At 42.3% G+C, this 22,428-nt stretch overlaps 1 protein-coding gene across 2 annotated transcripts in view; it reads left to right on the top strand.

Annotated features, from left to right (window-relative positions):
• LOC148018615 (integral membrane family protein) overlaps positions 1 to 22,428 on the top strand; it is a 78,610-nt gene that overhangs the window by 31,580 nt on the left and 24,602 nt on the right. For both annotated transcript variants that reach the window (XM_087661288.1, XM_087661287.1), the window contains exons 3-4: positions 17,163 to 17,233; positions 18,427 to 18,525. In XM_087661288.1, coding sequence (XP_087517414.1) covers positions 17,163 to 17,233; positions 18,427 to 18,525 — 170 coding nt within the window. The remainder of the gene's footprint in view (positions 1 to 17,162; positions 17,234 to 18,426; positions 18,526 to 22,428) is intronic.

Raw genomic sequence — 22,428 nt, 5'->3', positions numbered from 1 at the left:
TTGCATTTGCAGTTTTCTCTCTTTTGCTTGTTTGACATTGATCCAACATCATTGTTTGCTACGTTTACTGCTATTCGACATTGGGAGGTTACCTTGCTGCATTTTGGGATCCGTTAGAAGTACGATATACTCTCGCTCATTACCTTTGTCTCGGTCCTCGAGACACGAGAGTTTGGGGGTACAATTTGCATTCCCTGCACAGTTTTCTTGCTACATGAGCATTGTATATTCAGTATTCAGTCATTTGTTTAGATTTCCACTATGTTCATTGTCCCTCAGTTACCCCAATCCTAACTTTGTTCTACTGAGTTTATGCTTTGTCGTACAGTTTCATATAAGTTTCTACATTAGGGTACTTCTTCATAGAAGGGATTGGAAGAAAAGCTTAAGCCTATGTTTACCCCCAAGGTGTCCCATCCCAAGGTAGTTAGGGCATTGGACAAAGGGCGCATGTCAGCTGCCTAGTGGCCCACCACTACTATTGAGGTGATGGTTATCTTACCAAGGAAGCCCAAGTGATCACCCTAGAGAAGCCAAGGCATTAGAGAAAGGGTGCTCATCAGTTGCCTAGTGGACTGTGGCCTACTAGGACTTGCAAAGTTGGATGGAACCATAATGAACTTTTTTCATTGGTTTTTTAAAGTTTGTTTGAGAAGATATGGTTGGTGGTCTATCAAGTAATTGTGTTGCGCTTGGGGGGAAATGAAAAGGGATGGTAAGATTCAACACATTCAAACATAGACAAGCTACTCTAACCACTTGATGAGACAAGGCATAAAGGGAGAAGAAGTATGTAGGTGTGGTGATAAGGTGATGAAAGAATCGATGGTGGAAACAGCCTAGGATCTACTCATGGGTGCTTTGCAGAATGAGATGCAAAGAATAATGCACGATGAGAATATTGTTGGGTTTCACTCATGCCTCTCAGAGGAGTATCGGTGATCAGTAGGACACTGGGGCACTTTTTACTCTCCGTACAAGAGGTTTTTCCCCCCAAACTTATTCTCTTTTTTTTATATGCCTATGTTACACATTTATGGATACTTATCATGTTGCACACACTTTTGGGTGTGAACACCTCTTACAACCTTAAGGTTTAAGGATTGTACTTTGTACTTTCATCTTACTCACTTTCAGTCTATTGTATTGGGTGTCGTGGTTCACTGTCTTTGCAAGTCTTCCAGGATCTAGCTTAAACTTGTAGTAGGCGCCAAGGTAATCAAATGGGTAGAATCATTCCTTATCTTGAACATTCATATTTAGAGCAACGTTACCACCAAGGTTGAGTAATCTAGTTGAGTAAGGGTTATTCTATCACTGAGTGGCAAGACAGATCTTTATTAAGGTCCAGTGTCACCATTGTCATAGGGTTCTTATTAGCATCCCTATTGAGTGTATTGAGGAAGGAGGGATTGTACCTATCATACATCCTCTCTCTCGGCTCGACTGTGTAATTGCACTCTTAGTTGAGCTTCGATTCTCTTAACTTCTCACAGTTGGTATCAGAGCTGAGTTCATCTCTTCTCCAGGAGTTCTCACCGGGTCTTCAACTCCTGCTCAGCACCTTCACCAGGTACAAGGTCGCCTGTGACAGTACTGCCCACCTCCAGCTCACGTGCTGCCGGCTCCCGCCCTGAATAGGTACCTCCCTTTGCAGTCAGCCCCGTGCCCTGTTGTGCGCCGTCTTGTGGCGCTCTTCCTGGTGTGTATTGCCACCCCCACCCAGCGTTTGCTGGCGCAGCTTGACTGCGCCGCCTCAGCCCTAGGTTTCGCTTGCCTGCTCCGCCCTCAACGCTTGTGAGTGCCGCCCTTCACCAGTCCGCCATCGCTGTTGCCAGCGCCCACACCCTTCACCAGTCTGCAATCGCTCCGCCCTCAGCACTTGTGAGAGCTGCCCTTCACCAGTTTGCCATCACTATTGCTAGCGCCCAAGCCCCAGGTTGACGCCGCCTTTGACGTGCAGTGGCGTTGCTACACACGCTCGCCTGTGCCCTATTCAAACGCCGCTTGTCAGCTAGTGCTGCTTGTACCACGCCTGCTGCATATGACTGCAGCCTCCCTAGCCCGCCACGCCTCAGCAGCACCTGGTTGAGTGCACCTCTAGTACGACAATCAAATTCAGGGTAAAAGGACATTTTAAAAATCAATTTTTATTTCAAATCTTACTTGCAGGAAAAGGATTGTGCCTGGGCAACATATCTATGTATTTGCAAGTGTTTGGGACACATTTCACACAGAGATTTTGTGAAAATTTGGGGCTTTTTTTGTCAATTCAGAGATTGAAAAATGTACTGCAGATTCAGTTTGAAATAGATTGTTTTTGACCATTTTGGGGCAATAAATTTTGGGGCTTTTGCTTCTACTATGTTGTTGAGCATTAAATGCACCTTGGACTGCGTGCATTACAGATAGTTTTGATAGAGTGAACTTTAGTTTGCGAAATGCAGCAACCTATTTGCTGTAATTTCTGAAAATTTTGAGATTTCGAGGTTGATCCAGCTTGGACATTGCTCCTTTCTTGCTCTTTTTGGCATTGATTATCATGGCAAATCAGGGAGGTGATGTATTTACCTATGTATCAAAAGAGGACAGGTTGGATGGTAACAACTATTCACTTTGGTCCTTCATGATGAAGAATGTGCTGATTGCGAAGAATCTTTGGGACTATGTAAGCGGAGAAGAAGTTAGGCCCGGAGTTGTGGCTCCTGCTACTCCTCCTCCAGGAGGACATGGACAACGAGCACCTTAGCCTGTTCAGCCTGCTCCACTTCAGCCACTTCCCCAAAGATTAGTAGCTCAAAAGGCATGGGATACACGGGATGCACAAGCTTTATTGTTGATTGCATTGGCAGTTCAGCGGTCTATCATCCCTCACATTCGGTCTGTAGCTTCTTCATAAGAAGCCTGGCTAACTGTGGAGCAGATGTTTGCTGGTAAGAATAAGACCGCATCTCTTTATTAAAGAAAGAGCTTGAGACGCTGAAGTTGGATGAGGGCGATTCTATGCAAGATCACTTGAACAAAATTTAGAACTTGCGTGAGCAGCTTATGAATGCCGATGAGTATTATTGAGATGCACAATTGATATCTACTACATTGAACTCATTACCACCCTCGTACTTGGGCTTTCATACGGCCTTAAACCTCACCATGAGGATTGCTCCACAACCGATTACTTTTCTTCAGCTGGTCAGTTTGCTCTTAGAGGAGGAGCAGACAAGAAGAAACAGTGGTGTGGATGTCATAGCCTTTGAGCAGGCTTTTATGGCACAACAAAAAGGCAAGGGCAGCCAAGCAAAGAATGCTCCGCAGAGCTCTAGAAATTCAGGCACTTCACAAGGTAATATAAAGCAAGGGGGCATGCAAGCTAAGAAGGGCAAATGCCAATATTGCAAGAATCCAGGCCACTACATCACTGAGTGTAGAAAGCGCATAGCCAAGGAGAAGAAAAAGGAGTGGGGGATGTCTGTTTCAGATGCTCCTTCCACTGCTACTGAGTGAGTGTCCTTTGTTGCAGACAGGGACTATTGCTTTTATACATGCAGTTATGACTTTTCTTGGGCTAATAGAGCATTTAGCTCTGCTGAGGATGCAGACACTTGGTTTTTTGACAGTGGTGCTTCTAGGCACATCATATCTCATAGAGATTTATTTGCTTTTGTTGGTGCAGCTCCACTTGGCAAGTTTGTACTGTGTGCCAGCAATGCATCATACCCTGTTAGAGGTATTGGGGAGATTGTGCTCACAGCCATTGGTGACTCTATTCTTTACCTATAGGATGCTTTGTTTGTGCTAGGTATAAAGAAGAATTTGATATCTATTTCTTCTTTTGGCACGATGTGGATTGCAGGTCACCTTTGATGATGACAGAAGTATGGTGCGAGATAAGGAACACATGACTTTGGTCTTGATTAGCACTCTATGTCATGGGTTATATGAGCTGGTTGCTCTTTCAGTTGATCAGTCAACGTATTTAGTGTCCACTCTTACTTCTGCTATGTTACAAGTAGAGTTATGGCATGCTCTCATGGGGCATGTGAACTATGGTAGCTTGATGCTCTTACAGTGTATAGAGATGCTAGATAGATTACCTCTTTTGGAGAGGCCTCTTGAGCACTTATGTGAGGGATGTATTTTGGAAAAAATGCATCGATTTTTGTTTCCCCGCGATGTTGCTTTTAGAGCCACAACCAAGTTACAGTTAGTGCACTCAGATGTATGTGGCCCTATGCAGACAAAGTCATTTGGTAGATGTTACTATTTTATGACTTTTATTGATGACTTTACTCGCTTCTGTCGGGTCTATTCTTTAGTGAAAAAGTCAAAAGTGTATGATGCATTTTTTGGCTTTTGTAGCACTTGTTGAGAACCAATCTGGCTGTAAAGTAAAGACTCTCTGTTTGGACCGAGGGGGGGAATATATGTCCTCTGTGCTGAATTCTTTTTTGAAGCAGAAGGGCATTGTTCATCAGTTCACTACTGCTTATACTCCATAGCAAAATGGGGTTGCAGAGAGGAAGAATCGGTCACTCATGGAGATGGCTAGATGTATGCTAAAAGCAAAGAGCTTACCACACAATTTTTGGATGGAAGCCGTTATGTGTGCTTGCTATGTTTTGAACAGATGCCCCACCAAAGCATTAAATAATGTCATGCCTTTTGAGGCTTGGAACAGCCGAAAACCTTCTGTTGGGCACTTTCGTACCTTTGGGTGTCTTGCATATGCACACATTCCCCAGGTACTTAGAAAAAAGTTGGATAACAAGGCTGTCAAATGCATTTTTGTGGGATATAGCAGTGAGAGTAGAGGATATAGACTATATGATCCTGTCTCTAAAAAGGTATTTGTTAATAGGGATGTACTTTTTGACGAAAAATCAAAATTATCCCTTGCTGGTTTTGACACATATCATACTGCCCGTGATGTATTTGAAGAGCTGCTGTCCATTTCATTTGGTGATTCAGCTGGAGTTTCAGCAAGTGAACTTAATGTTCGGCCAGCTGCTCCATTGGAAAATGCAGAAAATCAGCCATTGGCTGATCTGAATATTCAGCAAAGTGCTGAATCTGAAATTCAGCAAGAGCTTGTGCACAATTAGGAGGCAAGACAAATGCCTAGATGGTATTTACAAACTATGAAAGATAGTCATTTGGATGCTCCCATGGTTGGTTGTACTAGGAGGTAAGCTCGTATGCATGATACTGCACATACCATGGAGTTTGTTATGGGCCAAGTACAGTTGATGATGAGAAGCGTGAATGTTTTGAAGATGCACAACATAGTGTGCATTGGATGGCAGCAATGCAAGTTGAGTTTGATTCTATCATTAAGAATCAAACATGGGATTTAGTGTCTTTGCCTATTGGAAAGAAAGCCATTGGCACAAAATGGGTCTACAAGCTGAAAAGGAATGCAGATGGATCCATTGACAAATATAAGGCAAGGCTTGTAGCCAAGGGCTATGCACAGAAGAAAGGTATATGGTTGGTTCTACCTCCTGCATGACTACCATCAAGTCTATGGTTGCTTTGGTTGCCCATTATGAATGGACTGTGCATCAATTAGATACTAAGATTGCATTTTTACATGGGGAACTTCATGAAGAAGTATATATACAGCAGCCCATTGGTTTTGTAGTTGAGGGATTCGAACACTTGGTTTGTAAGCTGAAAAAGGCTTTATATGGCTTGAAACAAGCTCCCAAAGCTTGATATGCAAAGATTGATGCCTTTTTACTTAGCCAAGGGCTTATAAATAGCTCATTAGAGTCTACCCTTTACGTATGTAAAGAGGGGGGATCCATGCTGATCATTTGTCTATATGTTGATGACCTTTTGCTTACATGGACACATGCTGATCAGATTTCAGCGTTTAAACAAAATTTGCAGCAAACTTTTGAGGTGTCAGACTTCGGGTCTTTGCATTATTACTTGGGCATTCAGTTTATACATGATGCTAGAGGTATCAGCTTATCACAGTCAAGATACATTGGTAAACTCCTCGAGAGGTTTGGCTTATAGGATTGCAAGCCACTCTGTACACCAATAGAACCTGGACTGAAGTTGTCATTGCATGATGACACTGATTTGTTTGATATACACACATATGCTCTAGCTGTTGGATGCCTTATCTACCTATACAACTCTAGGCCGAACATACAATTTGTAATTTCAGTCCTGAGCAGATATATGCATCAACCGCGCATGTCACATTGGCAAGCTATCAAGCGTGTCTTCCGTTACTTGCAGGGTACTAGATCTCTTGGATTGCTTTATATCAAAGGGGGACCACTGCGCTTACATGCTTACAATGATTCTAATTGGGCTGGTGATTATGATTCACGTCACTCTACTAGTGGCAATTGTTTCTTTTTAGGCTTATCTTGTATATCTTGGCTTAGCAAGAAACAGTTTACTGTTGCCACATCGTCATGTGAAGTTGAATACAAGGCAGCTTTTAGTACCATAGTTGAATGTGTATGGATTAGATGCTTGCTAGCTGATCTGGATGTATTTGTCATCACGGCACCTATTGCTTTGTTCACTGACAATTAGAGTGCCATTGCAGTGGCATGGAACCCAATGTTTCATGCATGCACGAAACACATTGAGATACATTATCACTTTGTCAGAGAGAGGCTATATGCAGGAGATATTGGCCTTGTCTATTGTCCTACCACCAGTAATGTGACAGACATCTTCACCAAAGCTCTCCCTCATGACAAATTTAAAGCATTTCGCAATGCTTTAAAATTGATCTCCTTTGGTGGCGGACGACCCTTGTATTTTGATTATTATTCACTCTAGGGGGGTTTGTTGGGTTTCACTCACGCCTATGCTCATAGAGGAGCGTTGGTGATCAGTAGGACACTAGGGCACTTTTTACTCTCCGTACTAGAGGTTTTTTCCCTCAGACTTATTCTCTTTTTTGTATGTGCCCATGTTACACATTTATGGTCACTTATCATGTTGCACACACTTTCGGGTGTGAATATCCCTGACAACCCTAAGGTTTAAGGGTTGTACTTTGTACTTTCTCTTTCAGTCTATTGCATTGGGTGTCGTGCTTCACTCTCCACACTGTCTACTGCATCTCAGCTGAGATTCGATCCTCTCAACTTCTTACAAATATAAATGCAACAAGATGCCATCACAACATACTTCTCATTTTATCCTTACCACTTTGCAAGGAGGTTACGACTCCACACTTTGTGATAGCATCAAGAGATGTTGCAAGATCCACCTTAGGAGGTGAAGTCTCCATGCTAGTAGAAGAGCAAGTGTCCAAGGAAGGTGTACAAAGGAACGATGAACTTGCCATGTCTCCAGCCCAAGTAGGACTGGTACAAACTTACATATTAATCCTAGACTGTCCACTTTCTGCAGCTCACGACTGCCTCAGCTTGACTAACGATCGTCTACAGTATCTGCAGCAGCTTACGCTTTGATACCAGTTTGAAGGAATCGATTAGGCACTGAGATCGAGACAGACAGTCATTACACGCAGTGAGAGAGACAGAGTGGAAGTGTGCAGAGTAGAGAGTGAACACGTTTTTCGGTATAATGACGAGTGTACCACTTTAGGTTTTAGATAGATATATGTATGAAAGTACAATGTGCTAAGGGTGTGTTCACACCCGTGCACATATGAAAGGCACGATGGCCCTTTATTCCCAACCCAAGTTTCAAGTTTCAACTTTCAAGATTCAAGAATAAAGAGAGATGGGGCCCCGGGGATTGGAGGCCTTGCGGCTCGGGAAGAAAGAGAGCATCGAGATAGATCATAGATACTAGAGAGAAATTAATTATTAGAATAGGGAGATAGATAGTTATGCATAAATCAAACTTTAATTATGAATCATGATATTATCATAATGAAAGAAAGTGAAACAAATTTAAAAGGCAAATTGCAATATATACCGCAATGATAGCTTGTCAAATGTGGCAGTAGATGAATGCGCCCGTCGTTTTTCTCCACCTCATGCCGGTATCTACAGCCCGCAAAAAGTAAGTGCCGAGTGGATATGAGATGAGTATGTTGATGATGCCCGTTTCTTATGATCACTCCATCCATCAGTGAGAATGGAGCAACCATATTTTATCCATGCGGCCCGAATAGGATCAAAGGCTCTATCAATCCTCTCCTTCTTTTCATCAATCTTTTTTGTCCTCATGTCATTGTATGTAACACCGGTCCATCCTTCATATGGACCCACATTGGCAATGGTTTTTACCATCTTCCATTGCTCTTGCTTTAGGACATTGAATGCAAGATTGCACTCAATCACCGTGCATGCAATTTCAATATCCGCAAGTCATTGTCTTTCTCTAAGAAAGGCAACCGATCCACGCACATGACCGAGAGCTTGAGAGAGAGAGGATTGTCTCTTCGGCATTGCATAAGCCTCCACTCTTTGTCTTTTACCAGAGCCGGATGTGGATGTGGAGTCCCCCACCACCAATGGTAGAGGCCTCTTCCGCATTGGTTGAAGATACGCCCACATTGGATGCTTCCTCGTTAGTAGGCATAGGAGTTGATGCCGATAAGCCACTTCCTCCTCCTCTTGTGGATCCCCTCTCATCTTGGCAGCAAGAATCTCCTCCGCAATGTTTTGAGGGATCTCCTTGCATGGAGCAACTTGCCCCCATTGTCGCAGCGTGTATGGTTGAAGGTCACCACAGGGGTTTGGCAAGAGAAGAATATATGGGGGTTCAAGAGGTTAGACTCCGGAGATGGTAGAGATAAGAGAAGGGTTGAAGGTTTCAAGCCAAGTTCTTGAAGATAAGAGACAGTAGGGTGAAGGTAGATTTAGGGAGAGGAGTAGACGGAAGAGAAGGGGTTCGAAGAAATTGGAGACGTAGAATAATACTCTAAAAAAGAAATAGAAAATGAAGAAGAATACTAACAGAGATGAAGTGTGTCAGTCTCTTTTAACATTATGAGAAGATATAACTCTAATAGACAAAAAGGTGTATAAAATAATACCTTCCTCTATGCTGCTCAGATCGCCAATTTGATGCTTTCATTGGCTCCAAAAGGGGGTTAAAATATCAGCACACCTGGCCAGAATTCTGCCAGATCACTCCTTCTTCATCTCCCCCTTTGGATTGTTGTTCACTGCCTGAAAACAGCGATCGCGTGCGCAATTTTGTCAATCTCTCTTTTTACATAAAATTCTCTCAAATTGGCTGAAAGCTACATGCTTTCTTTTACATGTCATCCTAATCTAGAAGTTGTCTATAGTTTTATGGATTTTTACAAGAGAGAATATCTAGAATATCAAAAATTGGTTAAAAACTTGTCCAAAAAAATCTAATATTTTGAACCATGGACACTAACACTAATGCCTTAAGTGACATTGGCTCTCTAAATCTAAAAGGAAGCCACACTCTAGATTTTTTAACACGGTGTGTGCGTAGCGGCACGACACCATGTCTTGGAAAGATGTTGGAGAAGCCGAGTTGCATCACTTGTATAGCGCTTCCCGCAATACTTGCATGTCCAATGGTGGGAGTTGGACTTCTTTGTGTCCCTCTCCACCTGGATCGCATGCAAATTGAAGGCCTCGTGCTTCTCACGAGTCATGGTGCTGATGACGGATAAAGAGGCCACAAAGAGAGAGAGAGAGAGAGAGAGAGAGAGAGAGATGCGTGAGTCTTTGACTCTTGAAACTTGAGTCTTGAAAGTTGAAAGGGAGGGAGACTCGAGAGGCCCGAGGGTTGGGGTAAAGTTGAAAGAGCAAGAAAGAGAGTAAGAGAGAGGGGATGGGAGATGAGAATGGCAAATGCTTCGATAGGGTGCGGGATAGAGGGGATGGGAGATGAGATTTGAGAATGAAAAATGCTTCGATAGGGTGTAGGAAAAAGGGGATGGGAGGTGAGATTTAAGAATGACAAATCACAAGTCCATTCAACAATCAAGATCCAAGAGAGGAAGATGAGAATGGTAAGGGCTTGCTGAATTGGTGTGGAAGCATGGAGGAGAGGAGCATCTTTTGTAGATGAGAGAAGGGTCAAAGTTCAAACAGTCAAAGAGAGGACTGCCGGTTTTTAAGAAGGAATCCAAAGAGGGCTGTGGGGGGGGGGGGGGGAGGGGAGTGCATGACTGGAAAAGGGGGTGGGATGAGGTATCCAAGGCTTCCCAACTCCCCAAAAAGTGCCACACAGGCAGGTAGAATACGCAAGAGTAAAGGCGGGTGCGTAGGAAACAGGACATACAGATCAGGTGGCCCAAATAGGCCCAAAATCATGTACGAATTCATACGGATACATACCGTATGAATCATACCGTATGGACAATACCATACATCATACGGAGGCAACTATGGTTTATGGATGGGCAGCTAGTTCATGTGGTCCGTTGGAGGCCCATGGCTGAGTTTCAGGAGGTGCTGAGATAGGCATGCCGAATTTGGGTAGAGGTGGTTGATTTCCCTGCACATCTCTAGAGACTCCTCTCTCTGGTTTTGAGAACGCTTGGGGAGGTTTTGGTGGAACCTCGACTGGCTTCCCGCAATCGGAATAGGGCATGTATGCTTTGGGATACAGGGAAACCTCACCTGACAAAGATTTGTTTTGAGGTTCTAGGGTTACAAATGTTGGTGTATGAGTTGAAATGGGGTACTTTTGCAAGACACTATTTCAGATGTGGCCAATTGGGCCATTTCATTTCAGAATGCAACAAAATATGGAGGTAGTGCAATGCCCTATGGATTCAAACATGGAAATGCAAGACCACCTCCCTCAGCAGACAATTCAGAAGCCAGTAGCTGATCCAGAGCAGCTCTCCCAACATAGTCGTGATGAAGGCAAGAAGGATGTTTTCCACGTTGGTGGGGAGTGCGCTTCGCTTGTGGGTGGGCGGAATTCGTCTCCTCAGGAGGATTCTTGGGTCACTATGGTTCGTTGTAATACCAGACAAGATTCTCACTTGTTGCCCATCCTCCACGACTCCCAATCACTCCGACCTTTCAACGTAGAGGTAGGGGGTTTTATATGAAACCTCAATCTTTGCATGCTCCGATAGTGGAAGATAACAGGACTTTTGATTTTGCTTTGCGCTTTGATGCGTGTGGGGGGCTTGTGCCTTCTCAGGACGTTTTCCATTCCCAGCAACTGTAATTTCCTTCCGTGCTTCGATTGTAGGTTTGCAGAGGGCAGATCTTGTAGATGTTATCCAAAGGGAGCAATTCTAGGCTGCCAAGGCTATTGATGTAAAAGGAAAAGGGAAAGCGGTGGTTCAATAGTTTTCTCATTTGTGATTGATCATGAAAATTGCTCTGTGGAATGTGAAAGGTATTTCTTTGGGTAGCAAGCAGTATCGGTTGTGGCAAGTTGTGTTAGTTGAAATTGGGATGTTTTTTGTACTACGGAGCATAAACAACACGCTTTGGCTGGATCTTCTTATGTATACAAGGATTATGCGGTTTTTTTTAGTGGTCGAGCTCCACATAAATCGGGAGTTATGTTGGCTGCCGAATCCTCCCTACAACCGTCGTTGGTTTCTTAGGACCCTTGTGGCCGATTTGTGATTCTGGAAATAATTTATGAGGAAGAGGTTTTGTGGTTTGAAGGTGTGTATGCTCCTTCTACTGCAAGGGAACATTGTCAGCTTTTGGATGATGTGCATTGCCTTTCCATGGCTCGTCAAGGCTTTGTTATGGGTTATTTTAATGTGTGTGTTCTGGGGATTAGGCAACTTCTCTGTATTCGGTTATGGATGGTCCTGAGCGCGACAGGCTTGGGATGCTCTTGCAGCGGTATCTTTGAAACATGACATGTGGTCCTGGATGTATCCATCACAAGCCAGATATACTTATCGTTCTTTTCAGCATCCAAATACTTGGGCTAGGGTGGATAGGATCTACATTTGCCAGAGTGACTCTTTTCTTTCTGCATTCATTGATATGTGGGTGGAAAGACAACATGTTTTGTTAGATCATTTACCCTTTGGTCTTGGAAATGAGCCACAAACCTATTCATGCATTTAAGGCTCTCCTTGCTTGTTTGCCTCTTCAATTTAATTAATCTTTTTTGCAGCAAAACCAGTTTTCGGAAGGTGTTCAGCAACTGATAGCTTCTTTTAGCTCGAGGATCCTATCTAGAGGGATGGAAGCATGGGTGGTTTTTAGGGATAATGCGCGAGCGTTATCCCGACAATATGGTATTCAACATGCTTCCTCTTTTTGAGCTGAATTGCAGCATGCTCAATCTTTATTGGCTTATTCCTTGTCTCTGTGTTAGATTGGGGATTCCAATGATGACTTGCTCACATGCATTGAATGGTTGAAAGGCAGGGTTCAATCTCTTCAGGAAGAGGAATATGCAAAATACAAACTGCTGGCCAGAGCCGAAGCTTTACATGATAATAATTGTCAAACTCATCAATTTTTTGCTTGTTTTTGCAACAGAAATATGCCCGGGAAAATGTTATGTGCTTAAAGGATGGGAACGGTGATATGGTGAGTGATTCTGCCTCCATCGTTCGGACGATTGTTGACTTTTATAGGTCCTTGTTGGGTCTGCAAGAGATTCTTTCCGATGTTGCTCTCTGCGCTCGAATATATATTTGTGACTTGGTTAGCAATCAGGTCAAACCAGAATGGGTGAACTTAATGGAGGCTGATACTTCAGAAGATGAAGTGGAAGAAGTGCTGTCCCACTTGCCTCAAAGGAAAAGTCTTGGTTGTGATGGGCTTTCTAATGAGCTGTTTTCAGCCCATGTGGAGCTGCTTAAGGACCCATTAGCTCGCCTGTGTCAGCAAGTGTGGAATTCTGGTATGATGCCTTCAGATTGGAAGATTGCTGTCATTAGGTTGTTACCCAAGATTCCCTCTCCAACCTCTTTGAAACAATGGAGACCCATTTCTATTATGGGGTCATTATATAAAATCTTTTCCAAAATTATTGCCAACAGATAGCAGAAAGTATTTCCACACCTCGTTCATCCATGTCAATACGGTTTCATTTAAGGCCAGAATATTATGCACAACATTTTGAATGTTCAACTGGGAATTGACTATGCCAAAGCTTCTAGCGAACAGGTTATTATGCTTTAGCTAGATATTGAGAAGGCGTTTGATCATGTTAGCTGGTTATTTTTGCGGCAATTAATGTCTATAATGGGTTTCGGTCCTCGTATGATTTCTCTAGTTGATACCATTAATCAGGGTGATGTGGCTCGTATTGCTCTTAATGGAGGGATTACGAAGGAAATTGCCTTATCTCGGTCTCTTCGGCAAGGTTGTCCTCTCAGCCCTTTGCTGTTTGCTTTGGTAACTCACCCGATGCTCTCATTATTGGATAAGTTGGCAGCTCAAGGTGAGATAGTTGGCTTATCTCTTCCCTGCGGTAACCAGCTTGTGGGTCAATCTTTGCTAGATGATTCTTTTATGTTCCTCAAGGCTGATCGGACTAATGTTAATTGGGCAATGGTGGCGTGGAATCTTTTTGCTTTGACATCGGGTCTTCATATTAATACTCAGAAATCTACCCTTCTCTCTTGCACGGAGAATGATGTGCAGGCCTTGGGCTTGAATGAAATTGTGATCCCAAGGGGCAATATAACCAGACACTTGGGATATCCTATTGGTGTGGAGGTAGCTCCCCGTGCCTTGCTAGATTGGATGGCCTTCCGGATTCATGACATGTTCATATACTGGAAATCGTAGACCTGGCCTCTATATGTCAGACTAAAAGTGGCTCAATGTATTATGATCAGTATGATTTCGTTCTTTCTGCCATTGCTTCCTTGGACTAAGAAGTCCCTTTTGGATTTGGTTCAGCCTATCAGATTCATGCTATGGAAAAAGAAAGGCAATCGTTTGGGTGAGGTATGGATTTCGTGGCAACATGTGCCTACTCCGAAAAGAATGGGGGTGCAGCTTTGTTGGATGTTAATTTGCATATGGCTTCTTTGAGGCTATCCCTTTTGTAGAGTCTATGTATTCAGAGTCATCCTTGGTCAGATATTACTAAATTCTTCATAGAAAAGACAGGCATCTCTCATGGTAGCACGGTTATTCATGCTTCTTGGTGGCATGTGCTTAATTCCACGAGGTCTATTAAGGTCTCCCAGTCTTTTCTACTTTCTCATTCGATTGCATCCTAGCAAGAGATGCTACATTTTGTAGTTTGGCGCCCTCTTGATATTCGTAAGGAGGAAAATTCGTTGCAAGGAGAAATACTGGCTTCCTCAAGGTTGTTGGATTGGCCACAAAAAGATTTGCAGCGAGACAAGTTTAATCGGATGGCTTGGTTGGGGTTGAAGATAGTCAAGAGATGGTGGAAGCCAAGAGATGGGTCACTGGGAAAGTTAATAAATTATGGCATCTTTGGGATAGCAAAAAAAGTGGAGGGAAAGATTTATCCAGCTTTGGAAGTCCAAGGTTCTGTATCGGGTAAAGTATTCATGTGGAGGCTGCTCATTGGGGGTCTTCCAATGGGAGATGTGCTCCATGCTTGAAAGATCTCTGTAGGTTGTTGTGTTTTCTGCACTACATGTGATGAGACATTCCTTCACCTCTTTGTCTCTTGCCTTGTTGCGCGACAGATGTGGAGTTTCATTTCCGAAGTGTGGTCCTCGCTGACTCAGCACCACATACCAACTCGTTCGTGGATTATGGGAAATATGTCCTCTATGTCTTCTTTGCATTCAAATTGTTTCTTCCTTTTCAATTTCCTTAGATGGATAGCCCTGTGGCATATATGGCATACTCGAAATGCCTTTATTTTTGATTCAACATTGGGCATCCATGGGCATGTGGCCCATGTGCGTGGATTAGTGCTATAGCAAATCTCTTCTATGATGTCAGCTGACGTGGTTCTTCCGGATATTGCTACTCCTTGGCTAGCTATTGTTCGCTCTACTCCAGCTGTTCTTTTTGTGTGATTTATTAGTGCTACTCATGTAATAGGTTGTTCTGATAGCCTGCAGGTCTCATGTAAATATCTCCAGAGGGAGAGAGTTTATGTTTGTTAGTTCTATGCTGACCTGATGGTTTGATGTAAATATTTACTACTTAATTCAATTATCTTCACGAAAAAGAGAGAGAGAGAGAGAGAGAGAGAGAGAGAGAGAGAGAGAGAGAGAGAGAGGAGGGGAGGGATGCGCTTGAAATTGCATATTCATCTTGGAAGTTGGGAGAGAGAGAGTGAGAGAGACTTGCAATTATGATAATAAACATAAGGCTTGGTAGTTAAAAGATATTGTGTGGTTTAGTCTTCATAGGCCAAAAATAGCTTGCTTTTTGGTACAAATTAGTATGGATACGGACCGTACGGTACGATACGAATGGTACAAAACAAAATAGTCTATACATAGTACGAATGCCTATGTATCATGGCATGCCAGAGTTGATTAGGATGTATTTGCTGAAATTTAGCCAATGTTTGAGGAGCTGGATGAGATATTGGTAGTCAAAAGATGAGGTACCAGCGAGATAAGTAGAGTTTGCGAGGAGGAACACGGAGTAATCTCGGCAAATATGGAGAAGAGAAGAGAGAAGAAACTCTGATGAATGGAATGATGAAGTTCTGAATCATGGAGTAGGGAACAAGGGTGCCGTAGCACAAGGAAGATGATGAAGACAGCCACAAACCACGAACCACAATGTCCTCCTGAAGGGGTGTGAGGCCAATGGAGAGGTAGGAGAGAAGAGGTGACGGACTAAATGAATCAGCCGGAAGGAATGAATGAGAGAGTGGCCTATAAATAGGCATAGTCAGTCTAGGGTGGCGCCTCTTTTTGGGGCTACAAACCCTAAACGCAAAACATGGAAATGCAAAAACGTAAACTGTGGGAAGGGTTTCTCAACATACCCGAGTAGATGTTGGCACATAAAGAGAGAAAGAGTGGAGGTAAAGTTTTCAAAAGGTATTTTGTGAAGTTGTTTATCAATGGATGCTAAGTGGATGGAAGAGAATAACTTGGTAGACCATCCTCAATAGTTGTAGCCTGCCTTGAGGCGTTTCAGTTAGAGCCGACTTTGGATTGGGCTTAGTCAAGTTTAGCAAAACGAGGGTTCAAAGCATTGCCTAATGCTCAAGGGGGAGATAGGACTTCTACTCCTCTAGTGATGGACAACTCTTGTATATAGTGGATCTCGGATGTATTCAGCATGCATCCAAGGTATTGTGTTGATAGTATGTATAACATGAGGTCACTATTTAGTGTACTAGTTACTAGAGTTTGGTATTCCTAATTTACAGCAAAAATTAGGGGTTAACAACCATCATAGGAATGGTGCCGGGAAATTGAAGGTCTAGAGACTTTAACTTTAGTCAATGAAATTGAGGCAATTTCAAAAGATTCAAGTGACCATTCCATTAGCAAACATTTGGGGCTGAATTTGTCACCCAAGGAGCACAATTGAAGGCCAATCCCTGAGCAAATCAAGGGGCAAATTGGTTTGAAGGATTGCTGATCATTTATGATAGTAAGACGCACTTGGAGAGTGGAGGAGATTGTAGGATCTTAGTTTACTCCACTCATTTGCATTAAAAGATAAAGAAATATAGCAAGAGGCACTTGGAGAGTGGAGGAGATTGTAGGATCTCAGTTTACTCCACCCATTTGCATTAAAAGATAAAGAAATATGGCAAGGGGCACCATTTTTGGGGGCCCTATAGGCTGTTTATTGTCCAAGATTAAGTGGTAACATTTGCATTTTCAGTTTATATAAATTTTATGCTTCCTGTAGTTGTTGATTAATTAGGTCATCACCACCCCTCTTTAAGAAGGAAGGCTGGTTTCACTGTTTGCTGAAAACGCAACCTCTTGCTGCTTGCCTCTGCTGCAATGTCTCCTTCTTTAGACTAGTGTAGCTGAAATGCAGCCTTGTGTTGCAGCATTTAGATGAAAACACAGCTATTTGATGGCCCGCATTGCTTCAAAAAATGTTAGAACTGCTAAACATGTCGGTGGCAGCTCAAGAACTGACATAAACAAAATATTGTGAACTTGAATTTGAGCAAAATAGATGCTATTTCAATCATACTTATGCTTTTATGTTTGTTTTGGAGTCTTCAACATTTTAAGATTTGGGATGTACAATAAAATCACAGTACTTTTACTTTGATGTATACTTATGGAAGTTGTTTTTGGTTTGTTTACTTGAATTATCCGGATTCTTTTTCAAGTGTAAGAGTTTGCATGGTCACAGGATTATGCTATGGGAAGCTAGAGGCAGGACTCCTTGTCTTTGTGATTCCAACATTGCTCCTAGGACATCTGGTAATTCTCTTTCTATAATCCCCTTTTAGTGTCTATAATTATATTGTGGATTCTATGCATTTATCTTGAAGTATATGTTTAAGCTGTATAGCAATGAAGAAAAGTTGTGTTTCCAAGAATATTTATCCTCCATTTGAAGGAGGAAGGGAGGGAAGAGGAAGATCCGGCGCTCATTGTTCTAAAATAAGTGACTGCATATGGGGTCTTTCTTCTTATTCAGTGCACACTGACTTACGGAGGCTCAATGGCTCATATTCATACAGAGCTTGACTGGCAGTGCCAGTTGGTTGAGCCTTTTAGACCTCAAAGAGGACACAGAGGAACTAGATATTATTTGTAATTTAACTCATGAAAAAATGCGACTTTAACGTTTTTGCTGTACTCTAAGTGACACTCAGTTCCTTGAATTAATGGAGAGACTTGAATCTGATTGAAGTTATGTTTGAAGGAGTTTTCATTTTACACTTGTATTGGGCAGTCCCTACATATTGGAAGGTCCTAAAAAGCTGCCAGATTGGCCTAGAAAGGATGCTCTAACAACCTAGGTATTGCCTAATTTTTACAACTCGCAAGGCTAATTAGTATAAACCTCACAAACAAACAAATTTAATTACAACAGTTGTCGCTTGGGCTTAAGAAGGTCTCTTCACTTCCAAAATTTTCTAAACATGCAGCATGACCATTTCTTTTGAAGAATTACTTTCTCACTAAGGCCTCAAGCTCTGTTTTCCTAGAAATGTGAGTGCATCTGTTCCATAATCTTCTCTCAAGCTCTCTTTGTTAGAACTTAGTAAAGTACTCTTAATGGCACATGTAAAATTTTTACCAACCCATACAACTTGAAGATGTTGGTGAACCAATCACTCATTCAATTTGTAATTCTGAATCAGATTTGTGGCCTTTTACTAATCTAAGTCATTTATATTAAGGTTTCCTGAAGTCAAACTTCTCCCCAAAACCTGGACCCTCTAATGTCAAATTGGGTATGCCATCATTCATAAGTGACCTCTTTCAAGCTGAGGGTCTTGAATCTACCAGACACAGCTAATGCATGCTAGTAGTTGTGATACAAAATTTTACCTGATTGTGTTGCCTTTATGTTATTCATTTCTATGTAATGTTTAAATGTGATGCCTTGCTACTAAACAAGTTTATCTCTTGGGACTAAACATTGTGAATTTTGATCTTACTAGTCAGGAGCAATGGATGAAAAAGTTGAATCAGCACTTTTACTGGCATGGATGATTTTATACGGTGTCTTTGCTGCCCGGAAATTCACGCAGCCAATCAAGGTATATTGGATTGATTATTAGATTTCTTTTCTCATTTACTAATAATTGGAAAATGATTTTTGCATGTCTCTAAATGCTTAACTTCACTCCTGTTTTCAACATTGTTGTGCTTACTGTTTTATTTATCAGTCTGGTGATTCCTGATGTTTATATCAAATCTGGGGGACTTTCAGATTTGGCTGTCAATTCAGGCAAAATGAAACTCATACCTAGATTCATTGTTAGTCAAGGGCAGTACCTCCTTATTTGCTTTCACTGAGGAAAAGTGTTAAGACAATGCAGGTGAAAACTCCAAGTTTGGGTTTGCTGCTTGGTCATTGAACATTACTTTGCGGAAATTTTTTAAATGACAGAGAGAACTGCACTGAGAGTCTTGGGAAGAGAATGACTGGGTACTTGGGAACCTGATAGTAATATTAGTTTGAGATGTGAAACCACTATTTCAAGCAACCACATACATGACTTCCTCCGCAGAAATCATTGGGGAGCTGACAACCAGCTTCTCTGCGGGTTCTACTGAAATGAGCCTAACCATGAAAATACCCTGTCCCACTTGTGCGGTCTCAACCACAAGGTACAAATAAGCAGGGTGGAGTGAAGCCAATCCCTGAGCTTGGGGTGAAAAGGGAAGTTTCTGTTTGAAGACTGCTCTCTCCTCATACTCCATCACTGCCCATACTGACTACAGCTCCTCAGAAAGTACAACACGCAAGGTTGTAGACTTGGGTGCAATGTCTGGTTGCACACTTATGTCAGCCCAAAGATGTCCATTGGGTGCACTATGACCTTGTACCACAAACTTGTGACCTATATTTCTGCAGCCTAAAGGTGGCCGCTGCAAAAAGAAGGGAGCAGTGATATATAGCAAGGCGGGGCAAAGAAAATGGGTTTGGAAAAGCAGAGGGGAGGGCCATGAGGTAGGCAGGATGCTGCATCAACATGGTTAGCAGATAGTGGGTGGGACATGAGCACAGGCCAAATTGTTGACACCAATCAGGCAGCCCACAAGTCAACACAGAGACTAGGAATGCAGGTGGTGGTGGTGGTGCAAGGGTGAGGAGGAGGATGGCATGAGAAGGGAGGAAGGAGAGATGTAGGTGGTGGGGTGGCAGGCCAGGCTGCTCTGTGATCTGTGAAGGACAGTGCGCACCCATCTAGGAGGTGGGGGAGGTGTTGATAGGATGGCTGCAATCAGCAAGAGCAGCAAAAAAACAAGGGGGGTGGAGCAGGGGCAGAGCACAGTCAGCTCATCAATGACTCCTACTTTAGTGAATCTCTATTTGGGATCCTCGTTGTCCATACTTTCAGTGTTATAGTGGTTAGTCCTCAATATCAGATGCTTGTGCAAAGTCATGCTGATGGGAGTAGAGCTTATGCAGTCTAGATTTTGTTTTTGGGATTTTGCATCCTATATGGTTGTGCTTTCAATTTTCCACGGAAGTAGTAGTGAAAGTGACAATCTACTTTGTTCTTCCATGTAACACAGTCATCTATGTTTATCTGTGCAAAGGCTATGTTGGGCTGGGTGTCCATTCTCTTTAGCCTCCAATAGTCTACTCCCCACTTGCATGGGCAAGTTTTGCCAAGTGGCAGCCTTCCTAATCCATTTTTTAGGAGTTCTTTGCCATTTAATTAATTTTCAAAATGAACTTATTCTGAAAACTAGTTCACCCCTTTGTCCTTGCTCAGAAAATTAATTGTGCCCATCCACAATTAAATTGGCAATGCCATTTTGACCCCCAAATGGTCATGTGCATTATTTGACCCCTGAGCTTGCATTAATTAATCAATTATGCCTAGTTCCTAGTGTTACCACTAACAATTATGGGTCAAATAAGTAGCCTAGGTCCAAATTCACACCACATATGACTTAGTATGTGTTGAATACAACTAGTTACAACTTTTGCCTTTGGCACCAACTGATATCTCAAGATCCTTGTCCAAACATTGTGAAATAACTAATTGGCACATCACATGTGCATGTTTGATTAACAATCAATGACAGCAAGCCTTGAGCTTGTTTATTTCAACTGTACAATTTCCAAAGTACAACCTCTCAAGTTGTACTTTGTTCAAAATTGGAATTCAAGTTATTGTTTGAACATACTACCACTTGTAATGTCTAGCTTGTCTGTTTCAACAAGACAATTTGTTCATCATCAAAGATATAGAAACCTTTTATGGTTCAGTAGGCACCAAACTACTCCACAAGAAGTACAAAATTTGGAGCAAATCCATTAGACCTATCGTGAAGATGCATTTACATTGGGAACAATCAAAAGTAATGCTGGGATCCCAAACAAGGATCATCATGAAGGCATTCTCAAGTATGTTTTTACTAATCACGCAGGTTTGGCTGCTCTCATTTCACTCATCTCTGAGGTGGTCTTTACTATTGTATGAATAAGAGATGGATTTGAATTATGCTCATCAATTTGGGCAATTGCTCCTTGAGATTTTCTTATGACATGCTATGGGAATTTACAAAATCTCCCTTGGTCATGTGCTTGATGTCTAACTACTTGGATATACTTTCATCATTGTACCAAGTGCATAGTAAAGTGCATGTTACTTTCACAAATATGCTACATGCACTTCACTATGCACTTGGTACAATGATGAAAGTATATCCATGTGTGCTTGGGTGTTTTGTTTGAATGAGTTTGTGAGATGATGAAACTAGCCTTGCTCTTGGGAGAGGGTGGTAATGACGTGGTTTAACAATAATTACAACAAACAATGCATCAATAAACTTAAATGCACACTTTACCACTTTAATCTTGGATAATGGATACCCTATTGGCCCCAAAACTGGTGCCTCTTGTGGTATTTCTTTATCTTCAACCCACTACCAAGCCAAGGCCAATGGCACGTATTTAGTTGTCTACCATGGCAAGGCAAAGAGATCCCCAAATTTAGTTGGAAGGATGATTTCAACAACAATGTAATTTTATCATCTTGCAATCCTCCCCCCCTCCTTGGCCAGTCTATGCAAAGGCTTGAAGATCCTTTGTAGATTGGCCTTGGAGACCTTGAAAAGAGCTCATGAGCAAGAAGACCGTTCTGAAGATGAAGCAACAAGTGAAGATGAGGAGGGAGCCTAGTGCAGATGCAACTAAGGGGCACTCAATAGATGGCAAGGGCACCATGTGGCGCCCTAAGCTACCAACAAAGCAACCTAGAGCACTTCCCCCTCCTCCTTCAGTATCCCTCCTCCTTGCTCCATAACGAGCCTTGGTGAGGTAACCCACATCTCACTCCCAACCGCAGCCCCAACCTCAGTCTCAACAAGCATAGAGACAACAAGTATGGTGAGGTCTAGCTAGATGAGTCCTACGGCAAAGGTTGAAGAGAAGAAGAACTATCACTTGGCAACCCTTAGGGAGAACCGCAAGTACCAAAAGAGCACAAACCTACTAATTAGGAAAATACCCTTTGCACACAGTGAAGGAAACCCTTCACTCTTACAGAGATCAATTTCACATGCAAGGACTTGTACTAGAGGCTCCCTAGGAAGCTATAGAAGCTTACCGTGTCGCCTTCTTTAAGGATGGGTATTTGTGTGCAATTTATGCCAAGTCTGTGATGATCATGGAGAGAGATATGTAATTAGCTAGAAGGATAAGAGAGGAGAGAGATTAGTGATGCCAAGTGCATAGAGTTTTTGTAGTGCACATTGCAACACAACTTCGAACGTCTTGTACTATATGTGATAGTGTAATTTTTAATGTGGATCAATTGAAAACACAATCGTTAAGTAGAATGAGCACTCAATTATCGAGGCAGTTGGCCACTTAGCTTTTCTCCTTTATCGAACAACAACTTAGCATGTGCTATCCAAGCGATGAAGAGTGTTCGGAATTTATTAAAAATTTAATTGAAAAAAAAGTAGAGTTTGACAGG

The sequence above is a fragment of the Lygodium microphyllum genome, chromosome 21, assembly GCF_053477565.2.
Source record: "Lygodium microphyllum isolate KBCC chromosome 21, Lygodium_microphyllum_v1.1.10, whole genome shotgun sequence".
In the NCBI taxonomy this organism is placed as follows: Eukaryota; Viridiplantae; Streptophyta; class Polypodiopsida; order Schizaeales; family Lygodiaceae; genus Lygodium; species Lygodium microphyllum.
The sequence above is the reverse complement of the archived record's forward strand: the minus strand, read 5'-3'. Positions and strand labels throughout refer to the sequence as shown.